Source organism: Girardinichthys multiradiatus, chromosome 8 (genome assembly GCF_021462225.1).
Source record: "Girardinichthys multiradiatus isolate DD_20200921_A chromosome 8, DD_fGirMul_XY1, whole genome shotgun sequence".
Lineage (NCBI taxonomy): Eukaryota > Metazoa > Chordata > Actinopteri > Cyprinodontiformes > Goodeidae > Girardinichthys > Girardinichthys multiradiatus.
The window spans coordinates 18,362,093-18,384,508 of record NC_061801.1 but is presented as its reverse complement, the minus strand read 5'-3'; the positions used below and the strand labels follow the sequence as shown (position 1 = coordinate 18,384,508).

At 40.9% G+C, this 22,416-nt stretch overlaps 1 protein-coding gene across 1 annotated transcript in view; it reads left to right on the top strand.

The window, feature by feature from the left end:
• The window catches only part of LOC124872068 (macrophage mannose receptor 1), a 28,109-nt gene extending 6,996 nt beyond the window's left edge, over positions 1 to 21,113 (top strand). The window contains exons 9-50 of the mRNA XM_047371728.1: positions 2,288 to 2,370; positions 2,492 to 2,611; positions 2,693 to 2,794; positions 2,871 to 3,029; positions 4,459 to 4,541; positions 4,653 to 4,794; positions 4,875 to 4,919; positions 5,013 to 5,180; positions 6,658 to 6,777; positions 6,857 to 6,967; positions 7,042 to 7,074; positions 7,170 to 7,304; positions 7,435 to 7,581; positions 7,745 to 7,879; positions 8,022 to 8,179; positions 8,535 to 8,679; positions 8,780 to 8,834; positions 8,919 to 8,985; positions 9,087 to 9,220; positions 9,304 to 9,347; positions 9,437 to 9,610; positions 9,686 to 9,840; positions 9,915 to 10,028; positions 10,152 to 10,267; positions 10,404 to 10,558; positions 10,643 to 10,848; positions 10,933 to 11,110; positions 11,191 to 11,415; positions 11,523 to 11,692; positions 11,783 to 11,853; positions 13,399 to 13,499; positions 13,590 to 13,709; positions 13,986 to 14,123; positions 14,208 to 14,362; positions 14,443 to 14,542; positions 14,630 to 14,865; positions 16,280 to 16,463; positions 16,549 to 16,797; positions 16,902 to 17,084; positions 17,205 to 17,261; positions 20,573 to 20,718; positions 20,818 to 21,113. Coding sequence (XP_047227684.1) covers positions 2,288 to 2,370; positions 2,492 to 2,611; positions 2,693 to 2,794; positions 2,871 to 3,029; positions 4,459 to 4,541; positions 4,653 to 4,794; positions 4,875 to 4,919; positions 5,013 to 5,180; positions 6,658 to 6,777; positions 6,857 to 6,967; positions 7,042 to 7,074; positions 7,170 to 7,304; positions 7,435 to 7,581; positions 7,745 to 7,879; positions 8,022 to 8,179; positions 8,535 to 8,679; positions 8,780 to 8,834; positions 8,919 to 8,985; positions 9,087 to 9,220; positions 9,304 to 9,347; positions 9,437 to 9,610; positions 9,686 to 9,840; positions 9,915 to 10,028; positions 10,152 to 10,267; positions 10,404 to 10,558; positions 10,643 to 10,848; positions 10,933 to 11,110; positions 11,191 to 11,415; positions 11,523 to 11,692; positions 11,783 to 11,853; positions 13,399 to 13,499; positions 13,590 to 13,709; positions 13,986 to 14,123; positions 14,208 to 14,362; positions 14,443 to 14,542; positions 14,630 to 14,865; positions 16,280 to 16,463; positions 16,549 to 16,797; positions 16,902 to 17,084; positions 17,205 to 17,261; positions 20,573 to 20,718; positions 20,818 to 20,862 — 5,464 coding nt within the window. The 3' untranslated portion in view covers positions 20,863 to 21,113. The remainder of the gene's footprint in view (positions 1 to 2,287; positions 2,371 to 2,491; positions 2,612 to 2,692; positions 2,795 to 2,870; positions 3,030 to 4,458; positions 4,542 to 4,652; positions 4,795 to 4,874; positions 4,920 to 5,012; positions 5,181 to 6,657; positions 6,778 to 6,856; positions 6,968 to 7,041; positions 7,075 to 7,169; positions 7,305 to 7,434; positions 7,582 to 7,744; positions 7,880 to 8,021; positions 8,180 to 8,534; positions 8,680 to 8,779; positions 8,835 to 8,918; positions 8,986 to 9,086; positions 9,221 to 9,303; positions 9,348 to 9,436; positions 9,611 to 9,685; positions 9,841 to 9,914; positions 10,029 to 10,151; positions 10,268 to 10,403; positions 10,559 to 10,642; positions 10,849 to 10,932; positions 11,111 to 11,190; positions 11,416 to 11,522; positions 11,693 to 11,782; positions 11,854 to 13,398; positions 13,500 to 13,589; positions 13,710 to 13,985; positions 14,124 to 14,207; positions 14,363 to 14,442; positions 14,543 to 14,629; positions 14,866 to 16,279; positions 16,464 to 16,548; positions 16,798 to 16,901; positions 17,085 to 17,204; positions 17,262 to 20,572; positions 20,719 to 20,817) is intronic.
• The last annotated feature ends 1,303 nt before the right edge of the window (positions 21,114 to 22,416 follow it).

Sequence of the window (22,416 nt, the reverse complement as noted above, 5' to 3'; positions counted from 1 at the left end):
GCCGATATGATGTTCGGCTATGATCAGTTACCAGTGAAGACACCATGTGGTGTTAGTACAAAGATTTCAAACTAAAAAAGTAGTAGTTTTAGAGTTCTACTAATGTTATGTCTGATGTTCATTCATTGTTATGTGGATTATGATACACAAACTTAGCAAAAAAAGAATAAACAGTTAATTTAATAGTTGTTTTGAAGTGTACTTGCCTATTGCACAAATATTGTATTTTTTGGCTATCTTATCCTATACAGGCTTCAAAGTATAATAGTCTGATATTACATGGTTTACTGGGTTGCTGTCGGGTGTGTCAAAAACACGGCGCGTTTAGCTTGTCAACTGTCTTTGTAAAACAGTGTTACCTTAATAAGACTGAAGGCTGGTTATCTCTTTATTTTCACATCATAATGGTTTGTGTAATTTGCAGCAGGATATACAGGGGTTGGACAATGAAACTGAAACACCTGGTTTTAGACCACAATAATTTATTAGTATGGTGTAGGGCCTCCTTTTGCGGCCAATACAGCATCAATTCTTCTTGGGAATGACATATACAAGTCCTGCACAGTGGTCAGAGGGATTTTAAGCCATTCTTCTTGCAGGATAGTGGCCAGGTCACTACGTGATACTGGTGGAGGAAAACGTTTCCTGACTCGCTCCTCCAAAACACCCCAAAGTGGCTCAATAATATTTAGATCTGGTGACTGTGCAGGCCATGGGAGATGTTCAACTTCACTTTCATGTTCATCAAACCAATCTTTCACCAGTCTTGCTGTGTGTATTGGTGCATTGTCATCCTGATACACGGCACCACCTTCAGGATACAATGTTTGAATCATTGGATGCACATGGTCCTCAAGAATGGTTCGGTAGTCCTTGGCAGTGACGCGCCCATCTAGCACAAGTAGTAGGGCCATGGGAATGCTATGATATGGCAGCCCAAACCATCACTGATCCACCCCCATGCTTCACTCTGGGCATGCAACAGTCTGGGTGGTACGCTTCTTTGGGGCTTCTCCACACCGTAACTCTCCCGGATGTGGGGAAAACAGTAAAGGTGGACTCATCAGAGAACAATACATGTTTCACATTGTCCACAGCCCAAGATTTGCACTCCGTGCACCATTGAAACCAACGTTTGGCATTGGCATGAGTGACCAAAGGTTTGGCTATAGCAGCCGTGTATATTGACCCTGTGGAGCTCCAGACGGACAGTTCTGGTGGAAACAGGAGAGTTGAGGTGCACATTTAATTCTGCCGTGATTTGGACATTCGTGGTTTTATGTTTTTTGGATACAATCCGTGTTAGCACCCGAACATCCCTTTCAGACAGCTTCCTCTTGCGTCCACATTTAATCTTGTTGGATGTGGTTCGTCCTTCTTGGTGGTATGCTGACATTACCCTGGATACCGTGGCTCTTGATACATCATAAAGACTTGCTGTCTTGGTCACAGATGCGCCAGCAAGACGTGCACCAACAATTTGTCCTCTTTTGAACTCTGGTATGTCACCCATAATGTTGTGTGCATTTCAATATTTTGAGCAAAACTGTGCTCTTACCCTGCTAATTGAACCTTCACACTCTGCTCTTACTGGTGCAATGTGCAATCAATGAAGACTGGCTACCAGGCTGGTCCAATTTAGCCATGAAACCTCCCACACTAAAATAACAGGTGTTTCAGTTTCATTGTCCAACCCCTGTATTTCCAAACAACAAAATGTGTCTTTCATGTAAGTGAAGGAAAAGTCAATCAGCTGACCAGCAGTGTTCAGTACAGGTCAGGAAAGGGTATAATTACTTTATGCTTCAAGATGCTTTAGAAAATTCTGATCACTTCAGCACTTTCTCTGCTATCTCACTTAAGGAACTTTAAGCTGTAGGCACAGTTGCGGTTTTGAAAGAGTACTCTTTTAAAACTTTGATGCAGGCAACCGGCCCCTACCTAACCAAAAGAGTTTAACTCTTTATTTTACCGTCTGTTTGCTAATGTTCCAGGTATATGCAAAGACTTATATAGCTGCATAAACAAAATGCTAAATCTTTTCACTTAATAATGATGCACTTTAAATAAAAAGTTCTGCTCCTAAAACCTGATACTGTGTCTTGTTTCCATTGTAGAAGTGGTAACCAATAGAGGATTTTCAGTACATCTCTTTTTGTTGTTGACAGTAAAGAAAAAAAAAACATGAAAAGAATATACCTATCAACTTTCTTAAGCAGTTTGGTTGTCATTATTGCATACATATATATGAGAAACATCATTCTCTTTGTCTTTAATTATCACAAAGTCAAGAGGAGCAGTTTTTCATAAACGGGAAACTTCCAGACTTTCACCAAGTGGACATTCCTGACATCTGGATTGGCTTATCAGGTTATCTGCAGATTTTGATTATATCTCTTTTTTCTGAATTGAATAAAAAGTGCTTTTTTGGTTCATAAAATGCAGTTCTAATATGGCCTTCTGTTTATTTTCCTTCTTTTTCTGCCACCAGATATGTACCAGGATGGAGACTTTAAATGGGAGGATAAAAGCAAAATCCAGTTCTCAAATTACGGTGCTGGTTGGCCCAGAAACACAGCAAATATGTGGGACTGTGGTCAGATCTTCACAGGTGGGACCCACCCTTCACCACTCCGCACATAATAAACAGTTCCTCTCGTTAGATTGCTGAATGACCCCTTTTACTTCTCAGGGAACTATGAAGGCAAATGGGAAACAACCAACTGCTTTAAGAGCCTGGGTTACATCTGTGAGATGACAGGTGGACTGAACCCTCAACCAACTGCATCGCCTGGTCAGTGGGTTTTTGCGCTCCCTCCTTATACACTTTACAGTGCCAGCTCTACCAGTGACTGTTGTGTTTGTTTCAGATGGCCACTGTGACCGTGGATACTTGCTGTATAAGGACTTCTGCTATCACTTTGAGACCGAGCAGGTGAAAAACTGGCAAGATGCCGAGGCTCACTGTACCAAAGAGCAGGGTCATCTGGTCAGCTTTAGCTCAGAGGAAGACCTCAGTTTCCTTACCGGTGAGCAGCTATGACATAAAATCACTGTGGTTTAAGTAAATATAGTGCCTTACACGTATATTCATACACCTTGCTACAGTTGCAAACTTCAATATATTTTAGTGGGGTTTCATGTGATACACTAACAAAATATGGTGCATAATTGTGACATGAAAGGCAAATTATACATTGTTTTCAAAATGTTCTTCCATGTAAAAAACTGAAAAGTGTGGTGTGCATTTGTGTTCAGTCCCCTTACCATATGTTTACAGAATTTTTCAAGGCTTGCCAGAGATTTTCATCTGGTTTTACATCTAGTCTTTGACTAGGCAATTCTAACACATGAATATGATTTGATCTAAATCATTCAAAAGCAGCTCTGGCTATATGCTAGGATTATTGTCCTGCTAAAAGGTAAACATCAGCTGCAGTCACTAGTCTGGTGCTGCCTCTAGAAGGTTTTCTACCATTGTTGCACCTGTATTTAGTGCCATCCAATCTCCCATCAAGTGTTTAAGAAAACCACCCCCACAGCATGGTGCTGCTACCACCATGTTTGATGTTGAGAATGGGGCTATCGGGGTGCTGATCTGTAACCTTTCTACCACACATAGTGCAGCTTAGTGTAGATACAAATTTCAGTTTTGGTCTCTTCTGACCAGTGCCCATTCTTCCATATCTTTTTTTTGTCTCCTACATGGCTTGTGGCACCTGCAAATCGGACTTCCTGTGGCTTTCTTCTGACCACTCTTCCATTATTACAAGAGTTGTGGAATGCACAGCTAATTGTTCTCTGGTCAACTGATTATTCCATGTAGCTGTGTATCTCTGCAGTACCTCCAGAGTTACCAAGGGCCTTCTGTCTCTCTCTGTCACTCAAATGCTTCTTCTAACAAACCTCTAAAACCTTCACAGAACAACTGAATAAATTACACTGCAATTATAGTTAATTGCACTGATTTTTATCTAGGGGTATGAGACCAAAGGGGACTGAATACAAATGTACCCCATATTGTTTAGATTTTCATTTGCAATAAGCTTGAAAACCCTGTATGATTTTTTTTTATTATTATTATTTTTCTTAGAATTTTTTCAGCACTAGAGGCCTTTATTTTTGACAGTAGGCAGACAGGAAGGAGGGGCAAAGAGAGAGGGAGACATTCGGCAAAGGTCGCCGGGTCCGGCACTCGAACCCGTGACGGCCGCTTCGAGGAGTATAGCCTCTGTATGTGGTCGCGCGCTTTACCCCTAAACCACCAGTGCCACGCCCCAACCCTGTATGATTTTAATTGCACTTCAAATTTATGCACTACTTGTCGGTCTTGTATGTACAATCTGCATAAGTACCACACTGAATTTTGTGGTTGTTACATGACAAAAGGTCTAAGGGGTCTGGATACTTTTGCAATACACTGTATATTGATTTGCTGTAATGTGTCTTTTTCTAAAGCTCACATGCCAGCAGAAGCCTGGGTGGGTTTGAATGACATCAGTGTTGAAAACGAGTTTGTGTACACTGACGGATCAGCTGCAGTAAGTAGCAAAACCATGAGTATTATCAGCTGTCTCATTTGAGGATGAAGATGCTGACTGTAACGTCTGAGCTGCATCTCAGTTTTTGCTGCTTTTTGTCGATGATCTCAGACCTTCCTTCCGTGGGCACTCAACCAGCCAGACAACTGGGAGAACGAGGACTGCGTTCACCTGACTGGAATGACTCACACCGACCCTGGGAAGCTTAATGACGACAAATGCACTGCCACAAAGGAATTTGTCTGCAAAAAAGGTGGGATGCTCTTATACATCTGTACCTCCTATAGTCTCCCTTCTCTGTTTGTAGTAAATCCTTGTTTTCTCTCATCATAGCAAAGGGTCAAGGATCTCTACCTCAACCTCCAACATCTGGACCAGGTTAACCTCATGTTACACTGTTCTTAGACCTGAAACTGATAATAACATGTGCTTCCATGCATGTGAATATTTGAGTTGTTGTGTTTGTTGCAGGATGGAATGAGAAATGTGGCTCATGGACCTCTGACCCTTTCAATGACTACTGCTACCTTTTTAACTACCTGTCAATGAGGACTTGGGCAGAGGCCCGAGCCGACTGTGTCAACCAGGGAGGGGACCTTCTCAGTATCACTGAACCCTTTGAGCAGGCCTTCATACAAGGTAAAAAAAGCTTTTTTTTCCCTGTTATTGTCGATTGTCTGTTAGCAGTGACACAAAACTAAAAAGACAAATATCAAAGTGGGGTTTGGATTGCTTTTATTGGGGTTTTAGACTATACTTCTAGTCATGGTGAAGTGCATAATCCTCGTTTATTTTCAGTTTTCTAGAGCGTTCATCTTTTATTATTTTATCAGTGTGGTTATTTGGGTTGCTACATAAGCAAGCCTCTGAAAAATAATTTCTTAAATATTATAATAACCTGCAAGTTATTAAGATAAGTTTTTAGAACAGTTATGCAATAAACAGTAATCAGGTAACATTAAGATGACTCGTTTGTAACAATATTAATAATAAAAATATAAACATTTTATTTATTAAATAAATTCAGGTCTGATAATTTTTTTAAAAATATACAGAAACTTTAAAGCAGCCTGAGTAACAATTTTTTCTGTTGCCCCCAGGCAGGGCCGGATTTGGGCAGATGTGCACCTCTGGGTTAGAGCCAGTTTTGGTTCCCTGTTCTCATAAGCTTGTACTCAAATTACAATAGATGAATTGTTAGATACACCTGGAAAGATTTTTAGGCTTTGTCCTTATTAATATACATCTGACGTGCTTGGGGTTGAGAGCTAGGTTTGTGTCTATGACAACATTGTCGGTTATTTATACAAAAATCCAACAAATTAACACTTCACAGTGATTTGGGCTTGAGATCATCTTTAAAAACCAGGTTCAATTTTAAATTTATTAATGATAATGTATTTGGTCCATGATTGCAAAAAAACGTAATAAATAAATTCCCTGTTCTTAAGCATTTACCCCACTTGTGCACATGCAATGTACAAAAAGTAGCATTTTAAGAAGAAAAACATATTTTATAATAACAAGCCTGTCAGAAGATTTAAAACAACAACAGCAATAGTTTTAGGCATAGAACTGATGCTTACTATTGCTTTTTCTAAAAACCACAACAGTGAAGATATATATATTTTTAATTTTCTATGCCTCACTTTGTCCTGACTCTGTAGCCATCAAACATTAAACTTGTGAAAATTAGGTTTGAGAAAATGGCAACCAGTGTGAAAAAAAACTAAGAATTTTTTTATGTAAGAATATTTTGTCATAGTCAGGATATCCTTCTTTTGTATTTTTGATCTGCATGTCAACATTTAAATAGGCTACTTTAAAACCTTTTTCTCACTATATATTTGAAAGTGTTATGTCTATTTTGTAGGAAAGAGAAAAATAAGCTGTTTACAGAAGTGTACTGTAACTAGTATTCATGATAAATTTTTATTGTTACTACACAGTATCTTTACAAGGAGATCCAGGTGCACAGTGTTGCATGATGCTCAGACACCTTTACTGTCACAGTTGACCAAATGAAGCACGTATAGTGCCCATTGCCATACAGACCAAACACTTTAACAGATTGCAGTGAAAAGCAGCTTATTGAAATGTTCTTGTTTACACTCAGGCCTGATCCAGCAGAGTCCCACTGGGATCTCCCTTTGGATGGGAGGTCATGACTCCGTCACAGAGGGTGGCTGGGAGTGGACAGACGGCTCTCCGTTCAGATACATCCGCTGGAATGCAGGTTCATACGAGGCTGAATACTCTGACTTATTACTGAAAAACAACAATTATCAGACAGCAGGATTGATGTTCTCTCACAGGTAACCCAGATGATTATTTTGGTGAAGACTGCCTGTCGATACTTATTAATAATGGCTACTGGAATGACGACAACTGCCAGAACAAGAGAGGATACATCTGCAAGCGTAGAGGTGAGAAATCTTGCTTACACTGCTGCCTTAAAACTGGGTCAACAGAGAGTTAAACATGAGCTTCTTCTTTTCAGGAAAAACACCTAAACCTCCTCCACCGCATGATGGTAAAGAAGAGATCTCCGTACTGCTCAGTTCAAACATGATTTACCATCAAATCTAATTAAATAGCCCTGGTGTTGAAACTTGTTTTTTGTTTCAGGTTTTTTGACGGCAATCGTGTGCCAAGACTCTGCTGCTGTCCTTCACTGTCCACCGGAAAGTGTGATAAACATCCAGTCTGCTTTCTATGGCCGAAAGAGCAGTGACATCTGCCCACACTTTGAGGGATCAGAAGGTCCTGCTGCATATTTGTCACTGCAGATGAAAATGCAAAGCGTCACTGCTACACAACTCCATGTCCTCAGGCCGTGTAATTAATGCCATTTAATAACTAAATATGGATGTAATGTTTACCTGTTTTGCAGGCAGCTGTACAGTCGAAGGAGTTCTTCCTCAGTACAGAAAGGCATGTGATAACCGTGCTTTCTGCTTTGCGTACGCCCACACTGAAGAAGACCCCTGTCCTTCTGTCTATAAATATCTGGAGATTGTCTATAGTTGTGAACAAAAAGGTGATATCTTTATCCTCATTTTTGTATTCTTTTTGAGAATAATCACTTTATATTGATATATGAAAATAAAATACTGACATACTGTTGGTATATTTTTTATTTCAAATGCAGTGTCATTATGATCACCCTTAATATAATTAAAAAAAGGTTGCTTTTCTGATAGTGTGTCTGCATGGCTTGGGTGTTGAGGACGGAAACATCACAGACTTCCAGCTCTCTGCTTCTTCTTCTATCGGTTCCTTTACTGCCAACAAAGCCCGTTTGAATGGAAATTCCTGTTGGATGCCCTCAGGAAGCGGTACGGATTATTTTCTGAAGAATCTGAATGTTAAATATAATTTCTCTGACAGTGACCCTTTTTATTATTCTAAATTTCCAGGGAAGTGGCATGATGGGTTGATTTCCAGGTTTAACATGATGTCTTGTGTATCCTCTTTCAGCAATGTCAAGCTGGATCCAAGTGAACCTTGGTCAGACCCGGAAAGTAACTGGTATTGTAATCCAGGGTTGTCCTCACAATGACTACTGGGTCACTAAATTTAAATTGCAGCATAGTATGGATGGAGCAAGGTGGACTGACTACTCAGGTGATGGAGATGTGAGTAAAGCAGGGTTCCTACGCAGTCTGCTTTTGAAAAGTGCAGAAAAAAATGTGTATTTCCAGACTGTATCTCATATTATTTAAAAGTAGCATCTATCCATCCATCTATCTATCCATTTTTCGCAGTCTCCATTTTTGAAGCTGGCTTGCTGGAGGAATATTTGTCATAAAATTATAAACATTTAGGTTTGTACATAAAAATGGAAAACAAATAGACTGAGTACTGCAAATCTGAGTTGGGTAAAATATGTAATTTAATTAATTAAAGTCCTTCCAGTTTGAAGGATAAAAAAAAAAAATGTTTTTAAAATATTTATAATAATTATTTTGTGTTTTTCTCCCTCATTCCCAGTTTTTCCTAGGCTCAACAGACAGAAACACCCCTGATACTCAGATGCTGGGCACTCCTGTGTCAGCTCAGTACGTCCGCCTCCTTCCACGGGATTTTAGCAGCCAGGCGGGCCTCCGGTTTGAAGTCTTGGGATGCACCCCTGACTGTAAGGAAGCCAAGACAATTTTAATTCCCAAGATAACTCCAAATGCTGTCTTTATTTCTAATTTGAAAAATGTTCGTCTAAAATGACTGTGGTTTAACAGATGCAATCACATGTGCCAACAAGCCCAACTTAAATTTTGCCAACGATCAAATGAAGTGAGTGAAGAAAATAAATTGTCCATTCTTGCTGTAGCACTTGGATCTCTAAAATTTATACTATAATCTTTCTGCATTTTTTAGGGTGCACTGTCCAGCAGGCTGTGCTAATTCAGATTACCTAGTGTATGGCACATCAGTATATCGTGGGGTATGTAAATATGTCCTATTATCTATGTCACTTAACGTATTTGGTGTGTCAGTGAATCTATCCTTTTTTAATCTGTTGTTTGGCACCATCTTCTGGAACAGGACTCAAACATCTGTGCGGCGGCCATCCATGCTGGAGTTGTCCTCAACGAGATCGGAGGAGACTGCACTTTATTGAAAGCTCCGGGACAAAACTTTTATCCTGGTTCTACCAGGAACGGCATTACCTCCAGACAGTGAGTCAGTTAGTTTTATGTTTTAATTCTCCGTTTATGAAAACTGACAGCCAACCATTTTGTTTAAATTTACTTTTCTGCAGATTTAATGGAAACTATAATGTGTCATACACTTTTTCAGATGGGGGTGAGTAAAGATTTATTTATAATCCGTTTAATTATTTCCAGTATACTGCATACTTTAGGCTGAATCCTTTTACTTTTTTCTTCCCTCAGAGCTGAGATGCTCTGGACCTGACTGGTTTGAGTTTGGAGATTTCTGCTACAAACCTTTCGGAGACAAAAAGACTTGGCATGGCGCTCGGATCACATGCAGGAATCTGGGCGCTGAGCTTGTTTCCATCCAGTCCATGAAGGAACAGAGCTGGGTGGAAAGCTACCTGTACATGGGTATGGATGTGGATGAAAAGACTTAGAGCTGGAGATCAGAAAACATGCCTTAAATTTGTGATTGTTCCTCTGCAGCCACCAGTGACGTGTGGACTGGTCTGAATGACCTGGTTGTGCCTGGTATGTTCATGTGGTCTGATGAACATTTAGTAACCTTCACCTATTGGGCTCCAGGAGAACCCAACAATCATGATGGCTTCAGTGAGGACTGTGTTGAAATGTTACACCAGGTGAGACCTCTTACATTCAACCATTGGGAAATGTTTGTATTCTTTGCAAGTAATTGGGATACATTTTTTTCCAGACTGGCAGATGGAATGATGTGTCCTGCACAGAGCTTAACAACTACATATGCAAAATGCCCAAAGCACATTATCCAGTCCCCTCTGTCAAACCCACTGTGTATGGATGTCCTCAGGTAGGACCGTCCAGATATTACTCTTTTCCTGTTATCTCTTTGAGTTTTACTTTGTATTTTAATGCATGCAGACGAACAGCAGCAAGACATTTAAATGAGAGATGTTCTCTTGCTGTATGTCAGGGTTGGGACGCATATGGGTACTCATGCTACTGGATGGAAGAGATGGCCAGGAGTTGGTCGGATGCTAAAGCCTTCTGTAAGGAGAAGGGCGCCTTCTTGTTGCACATCGGAAACATGTGAGGATAAAAGTGTAGTCTTTCAAATAGCAGAGAAATGAATGATTGTGCTCTGCCTTGTGTTGGTCTATCACCTAAAACCCCTGAGAGGTGATTATTCAGATCCTAACATGATGTCTTTCATGTTTCACTGCAGCTACGAGCAGTCCCATTTTACAGTAGCCCTGACAGGAAGGACTGGTTTCTGGTGGATGGGGCTGCGCGCCCATGGAGACTCGAGCGGAGGGGTCGACTACGTCTGGGACAATGGCTTACCTTTGACCTTCACTCACTGGGACAAAGACCAGCCTGGTACTAAAATTGGGAACTGTAACCGCGACTGAAAGGAAAACACGTATCAAAATAGGAAACCACCATTCTGTCTTTTTTATTTAGATAATGAGGATGGTACCTGCGTGGCTATGACAACAGGTCAGATTGGCGGTTTCTGGGATGACAAACAGTGCTCAGAGGAGTACGCTTTCATCTGTGAAAAGTCCAGAACTGACATCACTCCACCTACAAAGGCTCCAACTCCTCCTCCTTCACAAGGCTGTGCTGACGGCTGGACTGCTTTGCCCCACTTCAGGAACTGCTACAGGGTAATAATGGAAGTAAAACAGAAATAAAGAAATCTAAACTTCAGCCAGGCAAGAGACTGATTTTCTTGTTCCTCTCTGATGCAGCTTTTCCACAATGTGGACTGGTCTCAGAAGAAGAGCTGGGAAGCAGCATACGAGGACTGCATATCCAGAGGAGCTAATCTGGTCAGTATCCACAGTCAGGAGGAGGAAGAGTTTTTGTCTCTGTACAGCAAAGACAGCACTAAGTGGATCGGCCTCAAGCACAACCCTACAGAAGGAGGTGACTATAAAAGGTGTTTATGTAGGAATTATAAAAAAGGAACATAAGAAGACAACCTAATGACTCTTCATGTATCATAGGTTATTCCTGGAGTGATGGAACGCCATTGTCACACACAAACTGGGGCCACGGGGAGCCAAATAACCATGAGGACCGCGAGGACTGTGTGGAGATGGTGAGCAGCACTAACGGAACCATTTCCTGGTGGAACGACCTGAACTGTGACGCTCATCAGGACTGGATATGCATGATTTCCAAAGGAAAAACCCCAACCATTCCACCAGTGCCTCCATCTCCTGTCCCAGGTAAGCTGTCCTCATGATGCACCAGTGGCTCCAGCCTCCAAAGGAAAATTATCCAAATGAATAACCTCTCAAGACATATTTGTTTTCACGCATCCTTCACCTTCCAGCTCCCGACTGTGGCTCCAACCCTGGCTGGAGGAAGAACAACAACATCTGTTACTACTACAATGACACAGATGTAATTGACTTCCATACAGCAATGACACGCTGCTTCGCAGAGAAGGCCATGCTTGTGTCCATCCTCAACAAAGATGAACAGGCATATGTTAACAGCATGGTACGCCTTGTTTCTTTGGCTTCTGTGGATGGGATTTGCTGTGAAAAATAAAAATAAATGTGTTGATTTGATGTTTTACTGCTCCTTCAGGTGGGCACAGGGAAGGTGGTTGCATCTTGGATCGGAATGAGGATGGTTGGCATTGCAAATGGACAGTACATGTATGTAGACTACAAGGAACGATTGCATAGATTAGTATTTGGTGAAAGTAAAATAAAAAATTATTTACCACGCAATTGTAACGATGATGTATTAAATAACAAAATATACTGAGAGCTAACATATGGTAATCCATAAATTTATTGTAATCAAAAAGCCTTGGGTTTCCCATCCGTCCGTCCGTCCAACCAACCATTGTCCTCAGCTTACCCCAGATCGAGTGGTAGGATAGATGGTCATATTGCTGTGGGCAGATCTGAAGAAGCCTCTGACTGAAGACACTCTGTTGTTGTAGGACAGTCTCATGAAGAGGATGCTCAGGGTTCTCCATAATGTTCTTCATTTTTATGAAGAATCCTTCTTTGTACAATGATCTCCAGAGGTTCCAGAGGAGTCCCCAGAACAGAACCAGTCTTCTTTATTATCTTGTTGAGCTTTTTCAAGTCTCTGGCTCTGATGCTGCTTCCCCAGCAGATGATGGCAGAAGAGATCACACTTTCCACAACAGACTTATAGAAGATATGCAGCATCTTGCTGCAAACAACAAAAGACCTAAGCTTCCTCAAGAAGTACAGTCTACTCTGTCCCTTCTTGTAGATGGCTTCACAGTTGCATCTCCAGTCCAGTCTGTTGCCCAGATGAACACCAAGGTATTTATACTCCTCCACTACCTCCACTTCTTCTCCCATCATCTCCTTTGTTTTAATCACGTTCAAAATGAGATGATTGTTTCCACACCATGCCACAAAGCGGTCCACCGCCTTCCTGTACTCAGCTTCTTGTCCATCTCTGATCCACCCCACAACTGCAGAATCATCCGAGTATTTCTGCAGGTGACAGGAGTCTGTCTTGTACTGGAAGTCTGAGGTGTACAGAGTGAAAAGGAATGGAATATATTATATAATGTAGTATATAGTGCTATGTACTATATATATATATATATATATATACTGTATATATATGTATATATATATATATATATATATATATATATATATATATATATATATATATATATATACAGTATATATATATATATAGAATATAGTGTATATATGCTATACTGGTATATATATAGTCCCTTGAAAGACTTCTGTGTCTGTCACAGGTTCTATGACAACAGAAGGCATCCTGGGAGCAACCTGGGCTGTTGCTTGAACCCCTGCCTTCTGGAGAAAGCTCGTTCAGTCTCTAATATCCAGGATTTTGTTCTTTCAATCATGATGGACATTACCACAGATGAAGGCTGGAACATAAACAGATCAGTAAATTGAGAGCAGGACTTATTTTGGATTAGCTATGTTTCATGACCTCTCCTCGCAAAATACCCCATGGCTGTAAGCATTCTCCAGATAAAAACACATATGTATAGATCTGGTCCATGGTTCTACAGCCAGGATGCATGCCACACTGTTTCAGTCAAAAATCTCCCTTTCAAACACCCTAAAGTAAACCTTTTCCAGGAAGACTGGGAATATAAGAATTGCTTTGCAGAAAACAAGATAGATGGAAAAGGACTAAGAAGATTTGTTGTTTTCTCTCCTCAGATGGGTAGACTTGTCCCCTGTAACGTACACCCACTGGGCTCCAGGTGAGCCAAACAACGCCAACGGGGAGGAGCAATGTGTCCAGATGAACCGACATCAAGGTAGTGGGACTGTTCTTTTTCTTCATTGTGAAACCTTACAAAGCACACCCCCATTCTGACTCACTGGACAATGATCTCTGGCTTGTGAAGGTGGATGGAATGATGCAAACTGCGGCCGAGCCGGAGCAGGTTATGTTTGTAAGAAGTTCCCTGGAGACGTCCACACACCTCCTCCTCCTACACAACCCTGGGAGGGCAACTGTCCTGCAGGTAACACCTGTCATATACAAATTTAACATTAGGAAAGTGTTCTGCCTTTATAGCGTCCTTCGTTAGAGCTCAAAATGTTCATGGATCTTAATTGGATTTAAACTCTTTTCCATCAGATCCACTGTTCTATTATAAAGCAATTTCTTTGCTTCCTTTGGGAAAAATAACCATTTATTGTGGGTTGTGATTAAAGATTGGTAGAAATAAATGAGAGAAAGGTCAAAGAGGTCAGAATGCAGGTTTTTCTTCTCTCATGTCCATCTTTTCATCTTTCAGGATGGTTGCGTTTTAAGGACAAGTGCTTCATGTTCAAAGGGAAGAAACACGAAATCAAAGCGAACTGGTCTCATGCTCGAAGCTGGTGCAAAGATCAAGGAGGAGAGTTGGCGATTATTGATAACCAGTATGAGAATGGTAAGCCCCATGGAGAAACATTGCCACAACCAGCAAAAAAAGATAAATTAGTCTGGCTGCTCATTCTTCACTTTTCTCCTCAAGACTTTGTAGCTAGTTACCTCAAAGACCTGGAGCTCCCCACTTGGATCGGTCTGTCAGATCTCTTAGTGGAGAATCAGTACGCCTGGAGTGACGGGTTCAGTCCAGTGCTGTACACCAACTGGAATGAACATGAGCCCAACAATGCAGGAGGGGCGGTAAGGCATGCTTTTGAACGTTGAGGATTTTAGAGTTTTCCATGAAACTTGTTTATAATCTTTATTGTTCAACTCAACAGGAACACTGTGTTGCCTTGACCCATGGTACTCACACTACTGGCAAATGGAACGATGACGCCTGTCACAAACATCATAGCTTTGTCTGCTATAGAAAGAAATGTAAGTCAGATAAAGGTACTTTCATTTTAGAATTCATTTCAAACAGTTTGAAGCTGCAGCTAAACATTGTGTCTGGCTCCTGATCAGCAAGCAGCATCCAACCTCCTCCTCCCACCAAGAGCCCCTGCCCAGCTGACTACATCTCCTGGTACCAGAACTGCTACAAGCTGGTTGAGGATCCGGCTACCTGGGATGCAGCTCGGGCAGCCTGCGAAAAGCAGGGCGGCAACTTGGCCAGCATTGATATGAGCTACGATCAGGCCTTTGTGGCCGGGGTCGTCCTGCAAGGAAAGGCAGATGCCTGGATCGGATTAAGGCGCAAGGTCCACAGCACATAATTTTACCTACAGTTCTTTTTACAAGTGCTTTTACCCCTTGAACTTAACATTTGGTGAAATTACAACCACAAACTTTAATGTGTTTTATTGGAATTTGATGTGAAAGACCAATATAAAGTAGTAAAAAGTGGAAGTAAATTATAAATGGTTTAGACAAATGGCTCAAATCTGAAAAGTGTGGCATGCATTTATATAAAGCCCCCCTTGGTCAATACCCCATAGAAACACCTTCTACTGTAGTTAGAAGCCCCATGTCTTTGAGGCATGTCTCCAACAGCTTTGCATCCTCCACATCATGATACTGCCACCACCATGTTTCAGGAGCAGTCTTTTTGGGTTATGTTCATTCTTTTTTTTTTTTTTCTTTTGCAAAAGTTACATTTCGATCTCATTTGACCAGAGCACCTACTTCCACATTTACTATGTCCCCTACATGGCAAACTCAACAGGGACCTCTTCCTCCGGGCCAAAGAGGAAAAGGAGTATCCTGATTGCCATCAAGGCAAAGTTCCAAACCCAGCATCTGTGATGGTATGGGGGTATGTTGGTGCCCATGGCATGGGTAACTTGTACCTCTGTGAAGGCACCATTAATGCTAGAAGGTACATACAGGTTTTGGAGCAACATATGCTGCCATCCAAACAACGTCTTTTTCAAGGACGTCCCTGTTTATTTTAACGAGACGATGCCTAGCCACATTTTGCACGTGTTACAGCAGCGTGGCTTCATAGTAAATAAGAGTGCAGGTACTAGGTCTACCTGCAGTCCAGACCTGTCTGTCATTGAAATGTGTGTGTGTGACACATTATGAAGTGCAAAATATGACAATGGAGACCCCAGACTGTTGCAAGAATGAGAAAGAGTTCCTCCTACAAAGCTTCAACAATTAGTGTCAGTTCCCAAACGCTTATTGGGTGTTGTTGAAAGAAAAGGTGATGTAACACTGGGATAAACATGGCCCTGTCCCAGCTTTTTTAGAACGTGATGCGAGCACCAAATATAAAATGAGTAAATATTTGCAACAAAACTTTAAAGTTTATCAGGTTGAACATTAAACATCTTGTTTTACTAGTGTATTCAGTTGCATATAGGTTGAACAGGATTTGCAAATCATTGTATTCTGTTTTTATTTACGTTTTACACAACATCCAAATTCATAGAAATTGTGGTTACATATATACTGACATTGAAATTGTACATGTTTGAACTTGGTTTACTTATTAGGTGATCTCTGAAGGCATAGAAGGCTGTTTGTGTATGTAAAATGACAAAATGTTCAAAAGTTCAGTTCAAGGTGTGTATAAATATATATGTATATATATATTCACAATACTCCTAAAGCAGAACAACATTATGAATTAAGTCTAAAAGAGAAATCCATAGCTGTGTTGTAATGCAGGAGGAGGGCTCCTACATGTGGACAGACAATTGGCCAGTTTTCTTCACTGCTTGGGGTCCGGGAGAGCCCAGTAATATCAAGGATGAGGGCTGCGTCAGCATGCATGCTTCGATCTTGTTCCACGGGACCTGGAACGACACCAAATGCGACCAGGCTAAGCCCTACATCTGCAAGATCTCCTCAGGTAAAACAAAGCAGAGCTGAGCATATACTTATTTTGCAACTAATAATGGGAATAAGTCTTGAAACATTGTTGTTAATGTCCTCAGTAAAACCACCTCCAACTCCCAGCCCCGGTGATGGGAAGTGTTTGTCTTTCTGGGTTCCCTACGGCCGATACTGTTACCTTGTGTACGATGGAAAGGAGGGCTTCTCATGGAATGATGCCCGACACTACTGCCAGTCGGTAAGGACAGAGCTGGCCTCCATTCACAGCAGAGCAGAGTTAGAGTTCATCAGGAGCTTAAACAACACCAAGAACCACAACCTCTGGATCGGCCTGACCCGGGACAGAAACTGTGAGTTGAGGAATAAGCAGAAACAGCAACAGTAATCATTCTCTTTGTGGGGTTGAATCCCTGCAAACAGCTCACCTATATATATGGCATGTTTTGCCCCTTAGTTGGTTGGGGCTGGACAGACAAGACACCATTGGCATTTCTTAACTGGGCTCAAGGTGAGCCTAATTCGGCCTTTCATCCCGGGGATATTGCCGAAGAGAACTGCGTGGAGATGTATCTTGACGGGCGCTGGAATGACAACAACTGCCTCCAGAAGAGAGGCTTTGTTTGTCGCCATCGCCAGTGTAAGGCGTTCCTCGTATGGTTTCTGTGTTTTTTATTTGAAACTTTGAAAATGTTTTGCATCCTCTTTTCCAATTTGGACGTGATGGGATTAACAGTTTCTGTGTAAACTTCTCTTTCAGATTACACAACAGATGATAACAAAAATCCTATCTTCCCCACTGACAGTCCAGGTGCACGTAAGTAATAAAATGGATGATGCATGATTCTTTGAATATCATAGTGTTGCATGTCAAGACATTCTGATCTCCTGAAGAAACTGAGTAACACCTTAACATTAAGCCTTGAGGCCCAAACATGTATTTTTAGCCTTTTTTTTTTTTCATTCTTAACAAATTTTTAACTTTAAAGGCTAATGAAACATATTTGCACATTTCTGATATTTTTGTAGTCCTCAGATTAAACAGTGCTTTTCCAGTAAATGCCTATTAAATACAACCCTATGCTATTGAAATAAAAGAACAGTTATTAGGTGTGATGACCCCTTTAAGCCCTCAGAGGCAGCACAGCTCACATAATCTTTTTGGTGTACACCTTATTCTGACAGCTTGAATTCTTTGATATACAACAATGGTGAAACCTGAACAATAATACCGTTAAGGAAGCACATGCCTCAATGAATTCCATTGCTTTAACTGAGACTGTAGCACATTTAATGATAAGGCAGAATGCTTACAGGTACATATGAAAATTTATTTTAAATTAAATTTGAATATCATGAAAAAGTGCAATACTTTTTGTCACTCATTTCAGAAAGTGAAACTTGTATATTATATATGTCTAACTACTTTAGAAAAATCACAAAAGTAAAAGCTGCTAGTGCAGCAAAAAAAAATAAAAACATAAAAAAAGGAATGTCAGGCTTCTTAAAATGTACAGGTCCTTCTCAAAATATTAGCATATTGTGATAAAGTTCATTATTTTCCATAATGTCATAATGAAAATTTAACATTCATATATTTTAGATTCATTGCCCACTAACTGAAATATTTCAGGTCTTTTATTGTCTTAATACGGATGATTTTGGCATACAGCTCATGAAAACCCAAAATTCCTATCTCACAAAATTAGCATATTTCATCCGACCAATAAAAGAAAAGTGTTTTTAATACAAAAAACGTCAACCTTCAAATAATCATGTACAGTTATGCACTCAATACTTGGTCGGGAATCCTTTTGCAGAAATGACTGCTTCAATGCGGCGTGGCATGGAGGCAATCAGCCTGTGGCACTGCTGAGGTCTTATGGAGGCCCAGGATGCTTCGATAGCGGCCTTTAGCTCATCCAGAGTGTTGGGTCTTGAGTCTCTCAACGTTCTCTTCACAATATCCCACAGATTCTCTATGGGGTTCAGGTCAGGAGAGTTGGCAGGCCAATTGAGCACAGTGATACCATGGTCAGTAAACCATTTACCAGTGGTTTTGGCACTGTGAGCAGGTGCCAGGTCGTGCTGAAAAATGAAATCTTCATCTCCAAAAAGCTTTTCAGCAGATGGAAGCATGAAGTGCTCCAAAATCTCCTGATAGCTAGCTGCATTGACCCTGCCCTTGATAAAACACAGTGGACCAACACCAGCAGCTGACACGGCACCCCAGACCATCACTGACTGTGGGTACTTGACACTGGACTTCTGGCATTTTGGCATTTCCTTCTCCCCAGTCTTCCTCCAGACTCTGGCACCTTGATTTCCGAATGACATTCAGAATTTGCTTTCATCCGAAAAAAGTACTTTGGACCACTGAGCAACAGTCCAGTGCTGCTTCTCTGTAGCCCAGGTCTGGGGAATGCGGCACCTGTAGCCCATTTCCTGCACACGCCTGTGCACGGTGGCTCTGGATGTTTCTACTCCAGACTCAGTCCACTGCTTCCGCAGGTCCCCCAAGGTCTGGAATCGGCCCTTCTCCAAAATCTTCCTCAGGGTCCGGTCACCTCTTCTCGTTGTGCAGCGTTTTCTGCCACATCTTTTCCTTCCCACAGACTTCCCACTGAGGTGCCTTGATACAGCACTCTGGGAACAGCCTATTCGTTCAGAAATTTCTTTCTGTGTCTTACCCTCTTGCTTGAGGGTGTCAATAGTGGCCTTCTGGACAGCAGTCAGGTCGGCAGTCTTACCCATGATTGGGGTTTTGAGTGATGAACCAGGCTGGGAGTTTTAAAGGCCTCAGGAATCTTTTGCAGGTGTTTAGAATTAACTCGTTGATTCAGATGATTAGGTTCATAGCTCGTTTAGAGACCCTTTTAATGATATGCTAATTTTGTGAGATAGGAATTTTGGGTTTTCATGAGCTGTATGCCAAAATCATCCGTATTAAGACAATAAAAGACCTGAAATATTTCAGTTAGTGTGCAATGAATCTAAAATATATGAATGTTACATTTTCATCATGACATTATGGAAAATAATGAACTTTATCACAATATGCTAATATTTTGAGAAGGACCTGTATGTTCATTTCTATGCCCTTAATACTTGGTAAATTGGGTAATAGTTGGTTTTCCTTTTTTTTCCATCAATGCGGTGTGGGATGGAGGTGATCATCCTGTGGCTCTGCTAAGTTGTAAAGGAAGCCCAGGATGCTTTGATGGCGTCTTTAAGTCATCTGCATTGTTGGGTCTGGTGTCTTTAATCTTCATCTTGTCAATAACCCATAGATTCTTTAAGGACTACAGACCAGGCCAGTTTGCTGGACAATCAAGTACCGGAAAACCATGGTCATTGTTACCTTTGATAGTGTGGGCAGGTGCCAAGTCCTGCTAGAAAATGAAATCAGCATCTCCATAAAGTTTGTTAGCAGAAGGAAGCATGAAGTGCTCTAAACCTTCCTGGTAGATAGCTGCACTGACTGTTAAACTCAGAAAACACAGAGGATGCTTCTGGTGTTTCTGGTTCAGGAATGGTTTGACACAAAGACTGTCACATTCGTAGCCCATGTGTAGGATTCTTCTGTGCGTAGTGGCTCTTGATGCACTGATTTCAGCCTTACTTTCAGCCTCTTTGTAAAGCTCCCCAAAATTCTTGAATGGGTTTTTATCCCTGTTGCTGCACCTGTTCCTACCACAATTTTTCCTTCCACTCAACTCTCTATGAATATGCTTGGATGCAGCTCCAGCTTCTTGAGAAATAACTTTTTGTGGATTACCCTCCTTGTTAAAGCTATCAATGACTGTCTTCTGAACATCTGTCAAGTCAGCAGTCTTTCCCATGATTCTGTAGGTTACTGGTCCAGAATGAAAGGCCATTTAGAGACTCAGGAAACCTTTGCAGGTGTTTTGAGTGAATGACATGGTGAGTTTCCAATATTTAACTCTTTCGCATTCTAGTTTTAATCAAAAATAACAAGAAATAAAGGCTTAAAATATGTCATTAAGTTGAATAAATATAAACGGCTTTCACTTTTTGAAATGAGGGACAAAAAAAAAAACATTGTACCTGTACCTTATTTTTAAAAGCTGCACAGCAGAAATTGACATACCTGCTGCGTCTCTACAGATGCTGGTGTGATAGTCGGCGCCATCATCGGCGCCATCATCTTCTTCTCCTTGATAGTTGGACTGCTGTACTATGTCTTCAGAGTGCAGGGATATAAACTGAGCAGTTTGAGCTTCCCGACGAGAACAACTACAAATGTCGATGTGGTAGGTTATTAATCAGCCTGGTAGTGATGGGTAAGATAATCTGGTTGAATTTGTATGGATCTAATGTTGGATTGTCTCTTTTTTTCCCTTCTGTCTCAGCCGGCTTTCAGCAACCCCAACTTCATAGGCGAATCAGACACGTAAACCCTCCCGTTTCTGTAGAGTACATCAATGAGGAAATATTTTTTTAATAGTTGTACTGGTTTAATGGTTTAAAGCTTCTGACAAGCATAATGTTTTGTACGATTAGGAATTGTGTATACTTCAGTACAGCTGGAAAAATAAAACTATTTGAGATTGTACCCCTTTTAAGTGATGAAAAAATATTTGTAATGTTTAAAACCTCAATTTTGTGACTCCATTAAACTCCATAATAAATGTACAGATGCAACAGAGTTCTGTGGCCAATTCTGTTCCCTACAATGTGGACTCTTATCCAAACCTGCCAACAAGTCCACACGTATTTTAAAAAAAAAAAGGTTTCCTTTTAAACAACCTCTTACAAGTTTTGTTGCCTCTTTTGATTTCCATTTATTTAGTAAAATAGTTTGATGCCAAAGAGATATTAAATGTGGTAACTTACAGTGGCTTATAAAAGTATTAACACCACTTGAAATGTTCACATATTGTCACATTACAAACATAAATATATTTTATTGGAATTTTATGTGAAAGACCAACACAAAGTGGTATACAATTGTATAGTGAACAGAAAATTATACATGATTTACAACTTTTACAAATAAAAAACTTAAAAGTGCAGTGTGCAAAATTATTCAGCCCGCTATACTCTGAGAGCACTGATCAGATATGCAGCCACGCGGCCATATTGGAGACACAGCAAACATGTGGAAGAAGGTACTTTGGTCAGACGAGGCCAAAATGCGAAACGCTATGTATGGCGGAGAACTAACACTTCACATCACTCTGAACACACCATCCCCGCTGTCAAATAAGGCGGTGGCAGCATCATGCTTTGGGGGTGCTTATCTTCAGCAGGGACAGAGAAGGTGGTCAGAGTTGATGGGAAGATGGATTGGGCCAAATACAGGGAAATCTTGGAAGAAAACCTGTTTGAGTCTGCAAAAGACGCGAGACTGGGGCAGAGATTCTCCTTCCAACAGGGCAGCGACCCTAAACATAAGGCCAGGGCTACAATGGAATGGTTTAAAACAAAACATATTAATGTGTCAGAATGGCCCAGTCCAAGTCCAGACCTAAACCCAATTGAGAATCTGTGGCAAGATGTGAAATCTAATCTGCCTGAGCTTGAGCTGTTTTGCAAACAAGAATGGGCAAAAATTTCAGTCACTAGATGTGCAAAGCGGGTAGAGACATACCCTAAAAGATTTGCAGCTGTGATTGCAGCAAAAGGTGGTTCCACAAAGTAATAACTCAGGGGGGCTGAATACTTTTGCACAATGCCCTTTACAGTTTATTTGTAAAAAAAAATAATTTATAATTTTCATTCCCCTCACAATTGTATGCCACTTTGTTGGTCTTTCACATAAAATTCCAATAAAATATATTTATGTTTGTGGTTGTAACCTGGCAATATGTGGAAAAGTTTAAGGGGTATGAATACTTTTAAAAGCTATTGTAAACTACTGCATCCACATTTTGGCAGAGTCATTTCTAAACACCTCATTCATGGGGGGGGGAGTTAGGAACTGACGGGCCAAAAAAATTTGGTCAAGA